The sequence below is a fragment of the Anthonomus grandis genome, chromosome 6, assembly GCF_022605725.1.
Source record: "Anthonomus grandis grandis chromosome 6, icAntGran1.3, whole genome shotgun sequence".
NCBI classification, from domain to species: Eukaryota; Metazoa; Arthropoda; class Insecta; order Coleoptera; family Curculionidae; genus Anthonomus; species Anthonomus grandis.
The window spans coordinates 35,719,508-35,734,505 of NC_065551.1; the positions used below are offsets into that span (position 1 = coordinate 35,719,508).

Consider the following 14,998-nt stretch of genomic DNA (forward strand, 5'->3'; position numbering starts at 1 on the left):
TGTAATACTCAAAATCAGCTAAATGTTCCAAACAATCTTCTATCACTGTATTGTAATTTTTTTACTGGAATAATTGCCTGTTGTAAATTATTATTTTTAGTGAATGGACCAAATGAAGACTCCTTCCTTAGTGATGCAAATATTATTTTGAGAACAATTTAAAAAAAAAATGAATTCTCAATATTAAAAAAATTGTACTAAAATAAACAACTTACATCTATTTTTTTTAAATGTAAAATTTCTTAACTTGAAAGTGACGCATCTGGGTCAAGTTGCCGCTTTTCTTTCAAGGATTCGCCGCCCTTCTACGGGTTCTTTTCTCGAAGCCGCCCAGACGCCCGATCATGGTTATTAAAGAAAAAAAAAATTAAATAAAAATTTGTAAATTAAGTCACCGATGCGGTTTTGTGGTTAATTGTAGGTCACCTGGTCCTTATGTCGGTCGCGCATTGTGCACGTTTGACATTTTAGGAAAAATTATTGAATTTCGCTATATTAATGGGCGTATGTTATATACGTAATAATTTTACTGGTCAATTTTAAAAGAGTTGAATTGGACGAAAGTAAGTAGACAAAAAATATACAGGGAATTGAGGAAAATATAAATTTTGTTTTGAAAAAGGTTTCTTGAGAGGCCCATAATTTCAAAAACAGAAGTGTTAGACTATTGAAAATTTGTACTAATATTACTCAATTAATTGAACATCTACTTCAGCGTTTTTTGAAAAATATACAGGAAAACGAACACAAGATTTTAAAATTATTGCCCAAAACTCAGTCAAGACAAAATATTTAGGGAATTAAGAGGAATACTGTTTTTTTATACAGTATTCAAAATTGAACTAAACTACACCTCATTTTACTTTAGTAAAATTTTATGGAATCCATTAATTAGTCTCGAAATTGTACAATTTAGTAATAGTACAATCACGTGTCAGTTTGACAACTAATTGTACTGACACTAAACTGTACGGAAACTTACTTAAATTACTTTGAAATTACATTTACTATGAATATCTCTTGGTGTTGTAAGACCTTTGGCAACAAGTTTATTTAGTACAATTTGAATACATTTACATATTCATATTTCTATACATTTTGAATAGAAAAAAAAATATTTATTTTATCAAAGTACAAGTAATAATACATACATTTCCTTTGGAAAATGTATGTGTTATTAACAGCAAAAAACATAGAAGCCCTAATTGAGCATTAATTATAGACAAGATATTTTGATTTACTAACTATTTATTTCTGACTTTACAATGCAAGTAGATAAAATATTCTCAATTTTATTACATCAAAAATTTGTGAATTTCAAAAGAATTATATTGGAAATTTTGGATGCTGTGTAATATATAGTGTTATTTATTCTTTATTTTCCATTCAGTAGTAACTTAGCAACAAATTAGAGTAAAAATAGATACCAGTTTCCTTATACATCAAATCAATAAAGAATCTTATTGTTTACTATAATATATTTTTTTAAATAATTTCTTTGGTGATAAATAGTACAAACTCGGTTTTGGATAAAAGTTTTGTAGACAATATTTATTAGCTGTAGCCTCTGGCCTTGGATAAAGGTGTTTTTAGTACAATTATTTTAATTAAAATAATCAGACATTTTTCAAGTAATTTTTATAATTTTTCAGGCAGTTTATTAGGAAAAATTAAATTTCTTTCTAATTGCTTTTCCGACAGTTAAGGTCTTTCCTAATTCTTCCAAGTATTTGAGGTAATTTCTTAGTTCCTTTAGGTAATTAATTAAAATTTCAAATATGTGGACTTAAAAAACGATCCCAGTGCCGGGAAAACAATTAAATATTGACGTACTTGACCTATTTCCTAGATAGTTTTAAGTACGTCAACTGCCTGGAAAAATTGAATTCTTTAATTTTATTTAAAGCAGTTAAGGTCCTTTCACAATTTTTCCAGGCAAGAATTTAAAAATGCCTGAAAATTAATTGATGTTTTTAGGCAGTTAGTTTATTAAGACACTTAAAGTCGTTTTTCACTTCTTACAAGCAGTTAAAGATTTAAACCCTTAGGTATATCGAATTAAAATAAAGAATTCCATTGCCTGGACAATAAACAATTGAATAATTCTGAGAAAATGGCATCAACTGTTTGTTAAAAGCTTGAAATGCGTTCGGTTACTTGAAAAAAATGTGCCTAAGAAACGGTTTTTAGAACTTGAAAGCTGGAAGGTCTCCAATCCTCCAGACGTTTTAAAATCCTACTCGACTGCACCAATTACGTTAAAGCTGAGGAAAACAATATTTTAAGAAAGCAACATTTATTTAAAACACCAAAGTAAAAAAAAACTAGAATAAAGGAAAGTTACGAACTAAATAAAGAACTGCGACTACTTATATTTATGAACTTCTTCGAGTGTGTTTTTGAAATTTCATACGTTTTTTTTTTAAATTGTTTAACAAGAATTTTTTGGTTTTTTGGCCTAAATCATTTTTGTAAGGGATGTTTTTTTAAGCCTGAACAAAAAGGTATATTGTAGATTTATTATATATATTATTATAGCTAAAATTTACTGTTAAACAAATAATTGGCATTTTTTGTTGGAGAAAATCATGAAATACCTGTAATCAAAAAAGTAAAATATCTCAGACAGTACGTTAAATTTTACAATTTTGATTAATGCAATCGATAGCTTTTTTAAGCATAAACAGAAAAGTATTTAACATATTTTTTCCAAGAATTAGTATTAAAGAAGTTATTGGCATTTTTTGCATATTTTTTACCAGAATTGCCTGGAATAAAAACGGACAATTTCCCAAAACCTATGGAACTAAAAACAAAATCTTTTAAATAAAACTTTTGTCGAACATTAAAGGTTATACTCGGCAAAAGGAATTTTTAATTTATTTTCCATACAGTGGGAGAAAATCATGAAATGCCTGCAATCAAAAAAGGCAATTATCACAGACTGTATGAAAAACTTCGAAATTTTTATTCTTGCAATAGATGTATTTTTTAATCACAAACAAATAAGTATTCTACGCAATATTTTTAAAATAAATTAATAAACAAGTTATGGGCATTTTTTTGTCCAAAATAGTCTGAAAAAACCTCTATTTTTTTTTCAGCAATACAAAAAATATAACTCACTCTCCATATAGGATAAAGGAGACAGTAGAGAACTTCTTAAAAAATAAAACAAAATCACATATCTTGCCTCGACTTTTCGCAGTCATTTAATTAAAATAATAAATAACAATTAAAAAAAATACATTATATACAAATTGAAATTAATACAGACAGTTGAGCCATATCACAGTCCTAGTGATGGTAAGAAACCACGGGGGAAGAGTAAGCGAAGTTGGAGAACGAGGGACCGGCTGCATAAGCTACCGGGGCGGCCACTTTAGTAGCGATAGCTGGGGCAGCGGCATAAGCAGCTACGGGCGCTGGATGAGCGTAAGCAGCACGGGCGGCATAAGCTACTGGGGCTGGGTGAGCGTAGGCAGCGGGGGCGGCATAAGCTACTGGGGCTGGGTGAGCGTAGGCAGCGGGGGCGGCATAAGCTACTGGGGCTGGGTGAGCGTAGGCAGCAGGGGCGGCATATGCTACCGGGGCGGCTACCTTAGCAATAGCGGGGGCGGCAGCGTAAGCTACGGGAGCTGGGTGAGCGTAGGCAGCAGGGGCGGCATAAGCCACGGGGGCGGAGTGAGCTACGGCGACTGGGGCGGCTACTTTAGCGATGGCTGGGGCGGCAGCTACGGTCTTGACAGCTACCGCGGCTGGTTCTTTATGTACTACGGCGTTGAATCCGTTGACCGGGTCAGCGGTATAGTCTACGGTCCTTCTGGTTCCTAAAACAATAAAATTTGCATTGAAACCGACTTGAATAGATGAATTTATAGACTTACCATCGGATTCAATGAGGGAATAGCTTCCTTGGACAACGTCTCCGTTTCTGGTTTCAGATTGGCTCTTGCTGTCTCCGGTAAGTCCGTCTTGTACGTCGTATCCGTAGCTGTATTGGGGATTGGGGTCGTATTCTTCTGCTGGGGCGGCTACGACAGCTTTGGCAATGGGGGCGGCGTATGCCGGGGCGGCTGAGTAAGCTACAGCTGGGGCGGCTGTGTGGAGTAAGTTACCCGCTTGGGCATAAGCGAGGAGGGTAGCGAAGGCAACGAACTGTTGTTAATTTAAATTAGTTATGAAATTTTGTAAAAAAGTTTCAAGCTCTTTTTTACCCTCACTATTTATTAGCAAACCCACTTTAAATCCCTTGCTGATGCTCTCTCTTACCCCCTAATTATTTAATACAATATACTTACTTTGAAAGCCATGGCTGTATGTGGATGTATGTAAGTGAAGTCGATATGATTACACGTTAAACTGCAATGTTGATCCTGACCGCGATCCGTCTTTATATATCGAAAAAAGTGGAGCAATCCTTCGGCGAATCTGGACGCAACCGATAAACCGGATTATTTAGTATGGGCGGGCGGGTCCCCCTATCAAAGAAATTATCATACTTTTACGTAATAAACACGGCGAGACAGTCGATTTTTTTAATGGGTTTTATGGGTAATTTATAATGTATGATTCGACAAAGAAATTTGTCCATATTATTGTCCTGACTTATTCCAGGCAAATAAAGTCATTTACTAATTATTTAAAATTAATCATTTACAGGGCAATTTAATCAAGAAAAAGGGCTGTTTTCAATGAGAGTTTAAAAAAAGTGGCTTTCCATTTGAAAAAAAAAAAGTTGGGGTTAATTTGGACCCCCCCTGTAGGTGAAAAAATACAAAAACTATCTTGAAATATGAAAAAAAAATAAACAAAAATCGACGGGTCTCAGGAATTATGCGAGATAAATTTTGATTAGTTTTAACTGAATTTATTGCAGTTAAAGTCACCATACTGTATAGAGGAAGAATTAATTGGTCTACGCAATAACTTTGAAAATTGTAATGTGCTTTTTTAATTTTAGACGTTTATTGCTTCTTGTGTTTTTTAGCCAAATCCATTATAAATTGCCATCAAGGACAAGTTATCTTCATATCAAGCACATATGCTGGTCGGGAAAGTGCGTTGTTGTGAATATAACAAAAAAATACCAGGATCCTTGATATTAGATTTAAAAAACATATAAAAAAACATGTTTAATAATGATCCTCCTAGAAGGTAATAACTATTGAAAAACCCATTTATTTTGACTTTTATATTGTTAAACGAGAGTTGAAATATAACACATAATTATAAAGAGAAACTAAAGTCAATTAAAACACGAGAAAAGCGCAGTTATCTGATAATTCAGGACAGAACAAATTGTGACAAACTATCAACTCTTTGGCTATTAAACCATAGTCGAAAACCTGGAAAACTCAACTTTTCTTCTAACTTTAGAAGATCGAATACCTATTAGCATAATCTTGATTTTTTCAGACATCAAGAAGTCATTGGCTATTTTTTCTACGCAATTGAAGATAGTATTCTCAGTAATATTCCTAATTTCTTTATTTCATATTGATATTTTTAAGAATTTAAGACTAAGCATTTGACATTTTTTTTTCCTCCATTAGGGAATACTGAGGCATTTTCTATGTCTTTGGAAAAGTTATTTTGTATATATTCCAGGCATAAGAATATTTAGAAAATTTGAAATTAAAAATAGTCAAATATCACGATGTGTTTGAAATTTTATAGTTTTTTTTTGTTTTAACAAAAAATATTTAATTTACCTCCCAAAATTGGTTGCGGTAGCTAAAGTAGTTCGGGAGCTATTAAAAAAAAAACTAGTTTTTAAAGGTTATTTTCAAAGAGCTCTAGCTCCCTGAGGAAGCTTTTCCGGACCCATGTTTATATGAACTTTTGTTTTTCTTTTGACGTTTTCTATCTGCCCTAGAAGTTTGTAACATGATCAACGGAACACCCTGTATATTTTTAGAAAAAATCTATTGGACCTAGATGAGATATATTATAATAAGCGTTGTGTAAAACAGTGAAGACTATATTAAGCAAAAATATTTTTTTCATTTATTTTCCATACAGTGGGAGAAAATAACGAAAAAGCTGTAATCAAAAAAAGTCATTTATTTGAAAATGTATGAAAATTTAAAATTTTTTATTTTTGCAGTGGATGCATTTTTTAAATGCAAATAGAAAAGTACTAATTTTAATTATTTCTGGGAAAAATATATATATTTTCTCAAAAATTATTAATAAAAATATTATTGGGGTTTTTGTCTTTTTCTTTTACCATATTAACAAGGACCTGGAACAAAAATCTATTTTTTTGTCTAAATAAGTCTTTTAAATAAAAGTTATGCGAAACAACAAGGGCTATATTCTGCAAAAAGAATTTTTAATTTATATTAGATAGAGCGAGGAGAGAAAATTACGAAAAATCGGTAATTAAAAAAGTCAGTTATCTCAAAAGATATGAATTTTTTTTTTTATTTAAATTTTTTTTAAATACAAAAAGAAAAACATTTAACATATTTTTTCTAAAATTAATTATTAAAGAATGTATTGGTGTTTTTTTGGATTTTTTTCCTAGAAAAAACATGTATTCTTTTACCTATAACCTATCAGACCCAAAGAAAAGTTCTCTAAATAAAAGTCATGTAAAATAGAAAGGACTAGGTGTGGCAAAAGGAATTTTAAACTTTTTTCTTATACAGTGGGAGAAAATCATGTAAAACCTAAAATCAAAAAAGTCAATTATCTCAAAAGTTTTATTTTTGCAATCGGTGTACTATCAAACGGAAAACAGAAAAGTGTTTTACACATTTCTTAATAAATTAATTAATAAAGAAGCTATTGGCATTTTTGTTGGAATAACTTGCCTGGAATAAAAATTATTTTTTTTCTCCAAACCTATAAGACGTCTTTTTAATAAAAATTACGTAGAATAGCAAGGGCTATATATTGAAAACAGAATTTTTAATTAATTTCTTCTATAGTGGGAGAAAATCATAATAAAATCTAACATTAAAAAAGTCAATTATTTCAATATGTACGGGAAATTTTGAAAGTTTTATTTTTGCAATTCATGCACTTTTTAAATACAAACAAAAAAGTACTTTACAATTTTTTTTCAAAACATAGATGATATTCACCTAGAATTTATTGTTTACTTATTTTTTTGTAAATTAAACCTGTTACAGTCCTGTATATAATAAGAAACTATAGATATTATTGAAAGAGTACTTATGAATTGAGACAAGCGCAATTTTTAGATAATTCAGACAAATAAATAAAAAATGACTTTTTGACCATAAAACACCATTCTAGCCCAAAGTTTGTAAAGAAAAATGCCTAAAAATTACTCTATCAAATGCCCGAAATGGTACAATTAGAATATCACTTCTAAACAGTTGAAAACCCCCAAAAGTCCTAAAACACTATTTTTTTTTTCCAATTTTTGCCCATTTAAATAAAAGAAAATTTAGATATTAACCATTTATTCAGCCATATACTAATAAATAAAACTTACATACATTTATATATACAAAAATAATAATATCACTAATCAACTTTAAACAGCCTGAGAACGTCACCGGGTAGGAAGTCACAGCCACTTAATGATGGTAAGCCACAGCCGGTGAAGAGTAAGCGTACTTAGCTACAGATGGGGCGGCAGCGTAAGCTACGGGAGCTGGATGTGCATAAGCAGATTGAGCTGCATACGCTACTGGAGCTGCATGGGCGGCATAAGCTACAGGAGCTGGATGGGCATAAGCAGATTGGGCGGCATAAGCTACTGGAGCCGAATGGGCGTAAGAAGCTACAGGAGCGGCAAATTTGGCGATGGTGTGACTTGGGGCGGCTGCTACGACTGGAGCGTGTGCTACGGTTTTGACAGCTACGGCGGCAGGTTCTTTATGCACCACTGCATTAAATCCGTTGTGGGGGTCAGCGGTGTATTCTACGATTCTCCTGGTGCCTAAAATTCAACTCTTAGTTAAATTGTAAAATGCAGAACTCTGGATAACTTACCATCGGGTTCGACGAGGGAGTAACTTCCTTGGACAACGTCTCCGTTTCTGGTTTCAGATTGGCTCTTGCTGTCTCCGGTAAGTCCGTCTTGTACGTCGTATCCGTAGCTGTATTGGGGATTGGGGTCGTATTCTTCAGCCGGGGCAGCTACGACAGCTTTGGCTACCGGGGCGGAGTAAGCCAATGGGGCTGAGTAAGCTACAGCTGGGGCGGCAGCGTGGAGCAAATTACCTGCTTGGGCGTAAGCCAGGAGGGTAGCGAAGGCAATAAACTAAAAACGCCAAGAAAGAAATTTTAGATTCATTAAAGCAATTGAAACATATGGAATTTTTTCAGACTCTTGGAAGACCGCACGTGTCACACCTGTATTTAAGAAAGCCTATCAATAATTAATCATAAATCAAATAATATAATATTGTATGTAAATTGCTAGAAAAGTCATTGAGGTATCCCAAAAATTAATAATTACATCATTCTAGCCACTAAAAATCAAGATATTCAATTTCCAATAAAAGACAAATTATGTTATTTCGTCCAGGCACTCCAGTGAGAAAAATATCAATATCTTAATTTTTAATCTATAGATTTTGGTAATTTTTTCAAAAATTGCTAAAAAAATCATGAAAGTATTCAAAAAATTAATAGTTACAATAATTTACTCACTAGAAACCAAGATATTCAATTTCCAATAAAAGACAAATTATTTTATTTCGTCCAGGCACTCCAGTGAGAAAAATATCAATATTTAAATTTTTAATCTATAGATTTTGGTAATTTTTTCAAAAATTGCTAAAAAAATTATGAAAGTATCAAAAAAATCAATAGTTACAATAATTTGGTCACTTGAGACCAAGATATTCAATTTTTAATAAAAGACAAATTATTTTATTTCGTCCAGGCACTCCAGTGAGAAAAATATCAATATATTAATTTTTAGTGTACAGATTTTGGTAATTTTTTCAAAAATTGCTAAAAAAATCATGAAAGTATTCAAAAAATTAATAGTTACAATAATTTACTCACTAGAAACCAAGATATTTAATTTCCAATAAAAGACAAATTATTTTATTTCGTCCAGGCACTCCAGTGAGCAAAAAATTAATATCTGACTTTTTGCTACATGGATTTTAGTATTTTTTTCAAAAATTGCTAAAAAAGTCATTGAAATATCCGAAAAATCAATAGTTACAATAATTTAATCACTAGAAACCAAGATATTTAATTTCCATTTAAAACAAATTATTTTATTTCTTCCAGGCACTCAAAAAAAAAAAAAATATCTTACTTTTTGCTGCATGAATTTTAGTATTTTTCTCAAAAATTGCTAAAAAAGTTACTAAAGTATTCAAAAAATCAATAGTTATAATAATTTAGTCACTAAAAACCAAGATATTCAATTTCCAATAAAAGACAAATTATTTTATTTCTTCCAGGCACTTTAGTGGAAAAAATGTCAATATCTTGATCTTTAATGTATACATTTTAATCGTATTTTCAGAAAATACTTGAGAGGCCCTAAGAGTACCCCAGATATCAATATGAGTCGATCCTTGTACTTTTATATGAGATGGACCAATTAAATTAAACACAGGGACCAAAAAATTATTAATAAATATAATTTTTAAATTTTTTTTTATAATATACAACAGATAAACCAAGCAAAGCATACAGCAAATTTTTTATGGCTTTTCCTGATCAATTTTAGTATCAAAATCTATATATTTCAAATATATAGACTTTGCTAGTATATTAGTATTGAAATTTTCCTATTGTTTGTACCACTGAAAATACAAGTTGTTTATAAAATTAAAATACTTTTTTGTTTGAAAGTATATAATAAATGAGGAATATAATTAAAAAATCTAGGCTGTGCCATTACAGATTTCTATAATATGTAATTTTTTTGAATCATGCATATATCATCAGATTTATTACTAAATATAACTCTATGTCATCTTGAGTTTAATTCTCTATGCGCCTTATTGTTTACTATACCTAAAAGTGCACTTCTTTTTTGATATATTTTTTTTACACGGATGTTTATTTTTTTATATAATTATTTTTAGTAATTTTCTTCGATATTTCTTGTTTTTTTTGTTGCTGGAATAAATCACTCTTTATTTATTTATAGACAACTTACCTTAAAAGCCATTGTGTTGATGCTGATATGATAACAGTTGAAATTACAATGTTGATCCTGACCGTAATTCGCCTTTTTATATATCGAGCAAGTGGGCCATCGAAACGTTACGTAATAACCGGAGTAAAAGAAACAATTAAAAGAGGGCGTGGCGCGATCTGCTTTATTTTATTTAATTTTGTTTTAAATGTTAATATATTCCGAAAAAATCGATTTCGTTTAATTTTCTAACGCGAAATTGGAACTGCCACGCCCCGGTTTTTGGTTTTGTCATTTTTGTGTCTATCAAACGATTTTTATCAAATTGTTCGAGCAAGTAAAACGGGTTTTATTTTACGCAAAACGAACATATGTATTATGTCCACATCATTTTTGATAAATATCTTCAATTAGGTATCTCAATTTAAAGTTACGCAAAAAATGGTCTCATAAAGGACGGTGAGGTTTTGAAATGACCGAAGCAGTGTCTCTATCTCTTTCTGTTTTATTTCGTGAAAAATATTCGTCTCTCTCCAACACTTCCAGGCAGTTGGAGAACATGTATGTCCTCCTTCAAGTGCCTGAGAAGTCCAGATATAATATGGAGATCATAGCAATAATACGCAAATATTCTATATTTATTCGGGACAGTTGAGAGAAAGACAGAAAGATGAATGGAGGAACACAGGAGGTGTTTATGAATTTTGACGTGTTTTTAATTATTAAATTAAAAAAATAGAAGCATCATGTAGTTTATGGATTATCCCTGTATGACTAGGGATAAAAGATTGTTGTTTTTTTCCCTGGAAATTCCTCCATGAAGAACTGAAAGAATGTTTATCAACTGCCTGGAAATAGTAAAATATATTTATCTTTTTCCAGGCACTTGAAACAGAGAGAAAGAGAGAGAGAGAAAAGAAAAAGTTGAATGTATCAACTACCTGGAAGTAGAAATTGTTTTAACTCGTCCAGGCAGTTGAATTAGAAAAAGATCCAAATATAAGCAAGTTTTAGAAAAAGATCTATTCCTGGAAAATTCTGAAGGATCAGGAAATTGATTTGAAATGTATGAATTGCCTGGAATTAATAGAATGTTATTTATCTTTATCTCATTTAGGAACATCTATCAGAGAGAGAGAGAGAGAAAGATAAGTACAACTAAAGAGCCTTCTTCTATAGAAGTTGAGAAAAGTGTTTCCACCAACTGCCTGGAATTTGTAAATTAATTCGTGTATCTAATAACTAGAAAAAGATATTTTGAATATATTTTCCATACAGTGGGAGAAAATCATGGAAAACCTTAAAGCAAAAAAAGGCAATTTAAAAAAAAAAATAAAAAAATTAAATTTTTGTAATTGATACCTTTTTTGAAGTCATAAATAGGAAAAAGTTATTGGCATTTTTTGATTTTTGGCCCAATAAAGGCTGTAAACTGTAAAAATGTTGAAAAGTTGGTTAATAAATTTTTTTTTCCTAATCCGTTTACAAAACCTTCGTGTCAACATTTTCTATTTCTCAAAGGAAAACCAGGAATAATAAAAAACCTGTAATTTTCATTTCAACAGCTCTTATTGCAGACCCATGATACTTCACTTTCCTATTATAGGAAATCATATTATAAGAAGGTCATGCTTTTGGGGGATGATAGGGGACGTTTAAATATAACTTTTGATATAAGACACTATGGGTCGGAAATGCCTCAGAAGCAAAATACAGGGGGTTAAAGTTTTTAAAAAAATTAAGAAATTAATTTTTAGTTTTTTGACTGTTTAAGATATCGGTCAAATTTTCTCAATTAAACTACCTAATAAAGATGCTTTAAATGTAAAAAGTAAATGTTTTAGTTTCAACCAGTGCCGTAGATCAGATAGGCATTAGGCTAATTTTTTAATAAAAAAAAACAGTACGCCACTGATAATCAAAAATTTTAAGAATCCTTGGTTTATTTAACAGAAAAAAAGGTATCCTGCATCTTTTTCCCAAAAGGCACCATTTTATCAGAATTTAAAAATAAATAATTTTAATAAAAACTAAGGAAAAAAAAATTATTGGATGACGTTAAAAAATACTAAATAATAAATAATAATAATTAATAATTAATTTAAAAGGTGCTCAAAGTGGCCGCCATTTTGTTGGATTTAGAGCCTGCAGCGTAATGTTAAATTGTCGTGAATTTTCTGAATAACTTCACCCCTAAACCAAGGATTTTTAAATTTTTTGATTATCAGTGGCGTACTATTTTTTTTAATTAATGCCTATCTGATCTACGCCACTGGTTGAAACTAAAACATTTACTTTTTACATTTAAAGCATCTTTATTAGGTAGCTTTATTGAGAAAATTTGACAGCGATATCTTAAACAGTCAAAAAACTAAAAATTAATTTCTTAATTTTTTTAAAAACTCAAACCCCCTGTATTTTGCTTCTGAGGCATTTCCGACCCATAGTGTCTTACATCAAAAGTTATATTTGAACGTCCCCTATCACCCCCCAAAAGCATGACCTTCTTATAAAAATCACCCTGTATGTGAAGAGAAATTGACTTACATAAAAGTTGTTTGTAGTATTAAGAGCTGCCTCTAGAAAAATAAATTTTATTAATATTTTTCATACAGTGGGAGAAAATCATCAAAAACCTTTAATCAAAACGAGGATATTTTCTCGAAATATATAAAAAATGAAATTCCTAGCAACAAAATGCTCATATCTCTGAAACTAATAAAGTTAGAGATTTGAAATTTGAAACGTAGCTTCTTTTAATAAATTAATTGGACAAGTATTTCAGCGTTTCTTTAGAACGGCTTTTGCAATGAAGAAATTCGCCTTGGAAGTTTAATTTTTTTTTAAACTTTAATTTCTAGCAAAAAATGATCATATTTCTGAAAATAAGAAAGCCAGAGATTTAAAATCTAGAATATAGCTTCCTCTAACACAATCACTGAACACCTATTTGACCGTTTTTTGAAAAACAAATTTAAACGAAGAAATTTGCCTTGGAATTTGAAAAAAAATTCTATTTAAATATTTAAAATATCTAGAGACCAAATGTTTGTTCATATGTCCGAAACTAATAAAGTTGGAGATTTGAAATTTGGAACATAGCTTTGTCTAATAAATTCATACGATACCTATCTCATCGTTTCTTCTTAAAAATTTAAGCAATAAAGAAATTTCCCTTGGAATTTAAACAATTATTTATATAAAGTGACATTTTGGCGCCCAACATATAGTAAAACTTTGTATATTAATTTTTTTAAATAAATTATATTTTCTTAATTATAGAAGGAGTATCTTAGAGTTTTTTTTTGCTATTTTTAGAAAAATAAATTTTATTAATATTTTTCATACAGTGGAAGAAAATCATGAAAAACCTCCAAGCAAAAAGAGGCAACTTATTCGACATAATTATATAAAAAATTAAAAAAAAAACTCCTAGCAACAAAATGCTCATATCTCTGAAACTAATGAAGTTAGAGATTTGAAATTGGAAACGTAGCTTCTTTTAATAAATTAATTGGATACGTATTTTAGCGTTTCTTTAGAAAACCTTTTATGATTAAGAAATTCGCCTTGGAAGTTAAAAACAATTTTTTTTTAATGACTAGCAAAAATGCTCATATTTCTGAAACTACTAAAGTTAGAGATTTGAAATCTAGAATATAGCTTCCTCTAATAAATGCATTAAATACCTATTTTGACGTTTTTTCCAAAAACAAATTTAAATTAAGAAATTTGCCTTGGAATTTGGGAAAATTTTCTATTTAAATAATTGAAACTTCTAGGGACAAAACGTTCATATCCTTGAAACCAATAAAGCTAAAGATTTGAAATTTGGAACTCTATTAAATTCAATCGACATGTAATTCAGCGATTTTTCGAATGAAGAAATTTACTTTGGAAGTTAAAAAAAACATTAATTTGATAAAGTGACATTTTGGCGCCCAACATGTGGTAAGACTGTACACAAATTTTTTTGAATAAACCATATTTTCTTAATTCTACAAGGAGTATATTTATTGTTGGTGGTTAATAAAATCACCATTCTTAAATTTCCCCGAAGACTCTATATTTCCAGTTTCACAAGTTCCAGTTTCAATTTTACTGATTCCAGGCAACGCATGACTCCCCAAATCAAATTTTGCAGTCCTCTGGAATACTCCTGGAAATAATTATTTCTTTATGTGTCTATCTCTTTCTATTTCAACTGCCTAGAAAAGAAAAACAATTTATACTAATTCAAGTAACTTGATGCCATCAATTTTCTGTTCTCTCTCTCTTTGTTTCAAGTGCCTAAAGGGGATAAATATATTTTGATGAAGGTTTCATGAGTCGCTTATAAAGGAATTTCCAAGAATTTTCCTCACTTAATGGATGATCCTTTAGTGCTCTCTCTCTCTCTGCTTTTTTCTCTCAACGGCCTGGAAAAAATATGGAATTATTGACATTTTCCAGGCAGTTATTACGAGTCATTCTTCTACAATTTCCATAAGTTTTTCAGGACTTCTTAGGTAATTTTCTCGGTCAACTGTCTAAAAGTAACTCTAATATCCTACAGTGATCACCCACTATATCTAGGACAAACCTTTAAAACGAGGACTTCAATACAGTTATATAATAACAGAGACAAGTAAGGATATGGCGTGTGAGTGAACCTCCCGATAATAATATGTTCCTGCTCTTTATTATCTATTATATATAACCGTTGTCCTGTTTATTCGCGAAATTATTTTGTTGCACGCTATACCGTATATTAACTGTTTGTTTGCCCCAATAATAAATTCCCTTAATATCTCGGTAGCTCGAATGTGGTTTAGTAGAAAGAATCAATCAACCGCCGTAACATCGTTCGGGTAAAGAAAGGGGGCGGTAAAAGGGGATGATGGTCTATAAGGGCGATATCGTCGT

At 30.7% G+C, this 14,998-nt stretch overlaps 2 protein-coding genes across 2 annotated transcripts; both read right to left on the reverse strand.

Moving 5' to 3' along the window:
• Positions 1-3,185: 3,185 nt before the first annotated feature.
• On the reverse strand, positions 3,186-4,439 carry LOC126737976 (cuticle protein 21-like). The gene is made up of 3 exons (XM_050443117.1): positions 4,302-4,439; positions 3,888-4,158; positions 3,186-3,830 (listed from the first exon to the last, which is right to left on the reverse strand). Exons 1-3 carry the CDS (start codon positions 4,311-4,313, stop codon positions 3,298-3,300), a joined length of 816 nt encoding a protein of 271 aa, XP_050299074.1. The 5' UTR covers positions 4,314-4,439; the 3' UTR covers positions 3,186-3,297.
• A 2,983-nt stretch (positions 4,440-7,422) lies between these two features.
• On the reverse strand, positions 7,423-10,268 carry LOC126737977 (larval cuticle protein A2B-like). The gene is made up of 3 exons (XM_050443118.1): positions 10,115-10,268; positions 7,975-8,245; positions 7,423-7,921 (listed from the first exon to the last, which is right to left on the reverse strand). Exons 1-3 carry the CDS (start codon positions 10,124-10,126, stop codon positions 7,557-7,559), a joined length of 648 nt encoding a protein of 215 aa, XP_050299075.1. The 5' UTR covers positions 10,127-10,268; the 3' UTR covers positions 7,423-7,556.
• Positions 10,269-14,998: the final 4,730 nt, after the last annotated feature.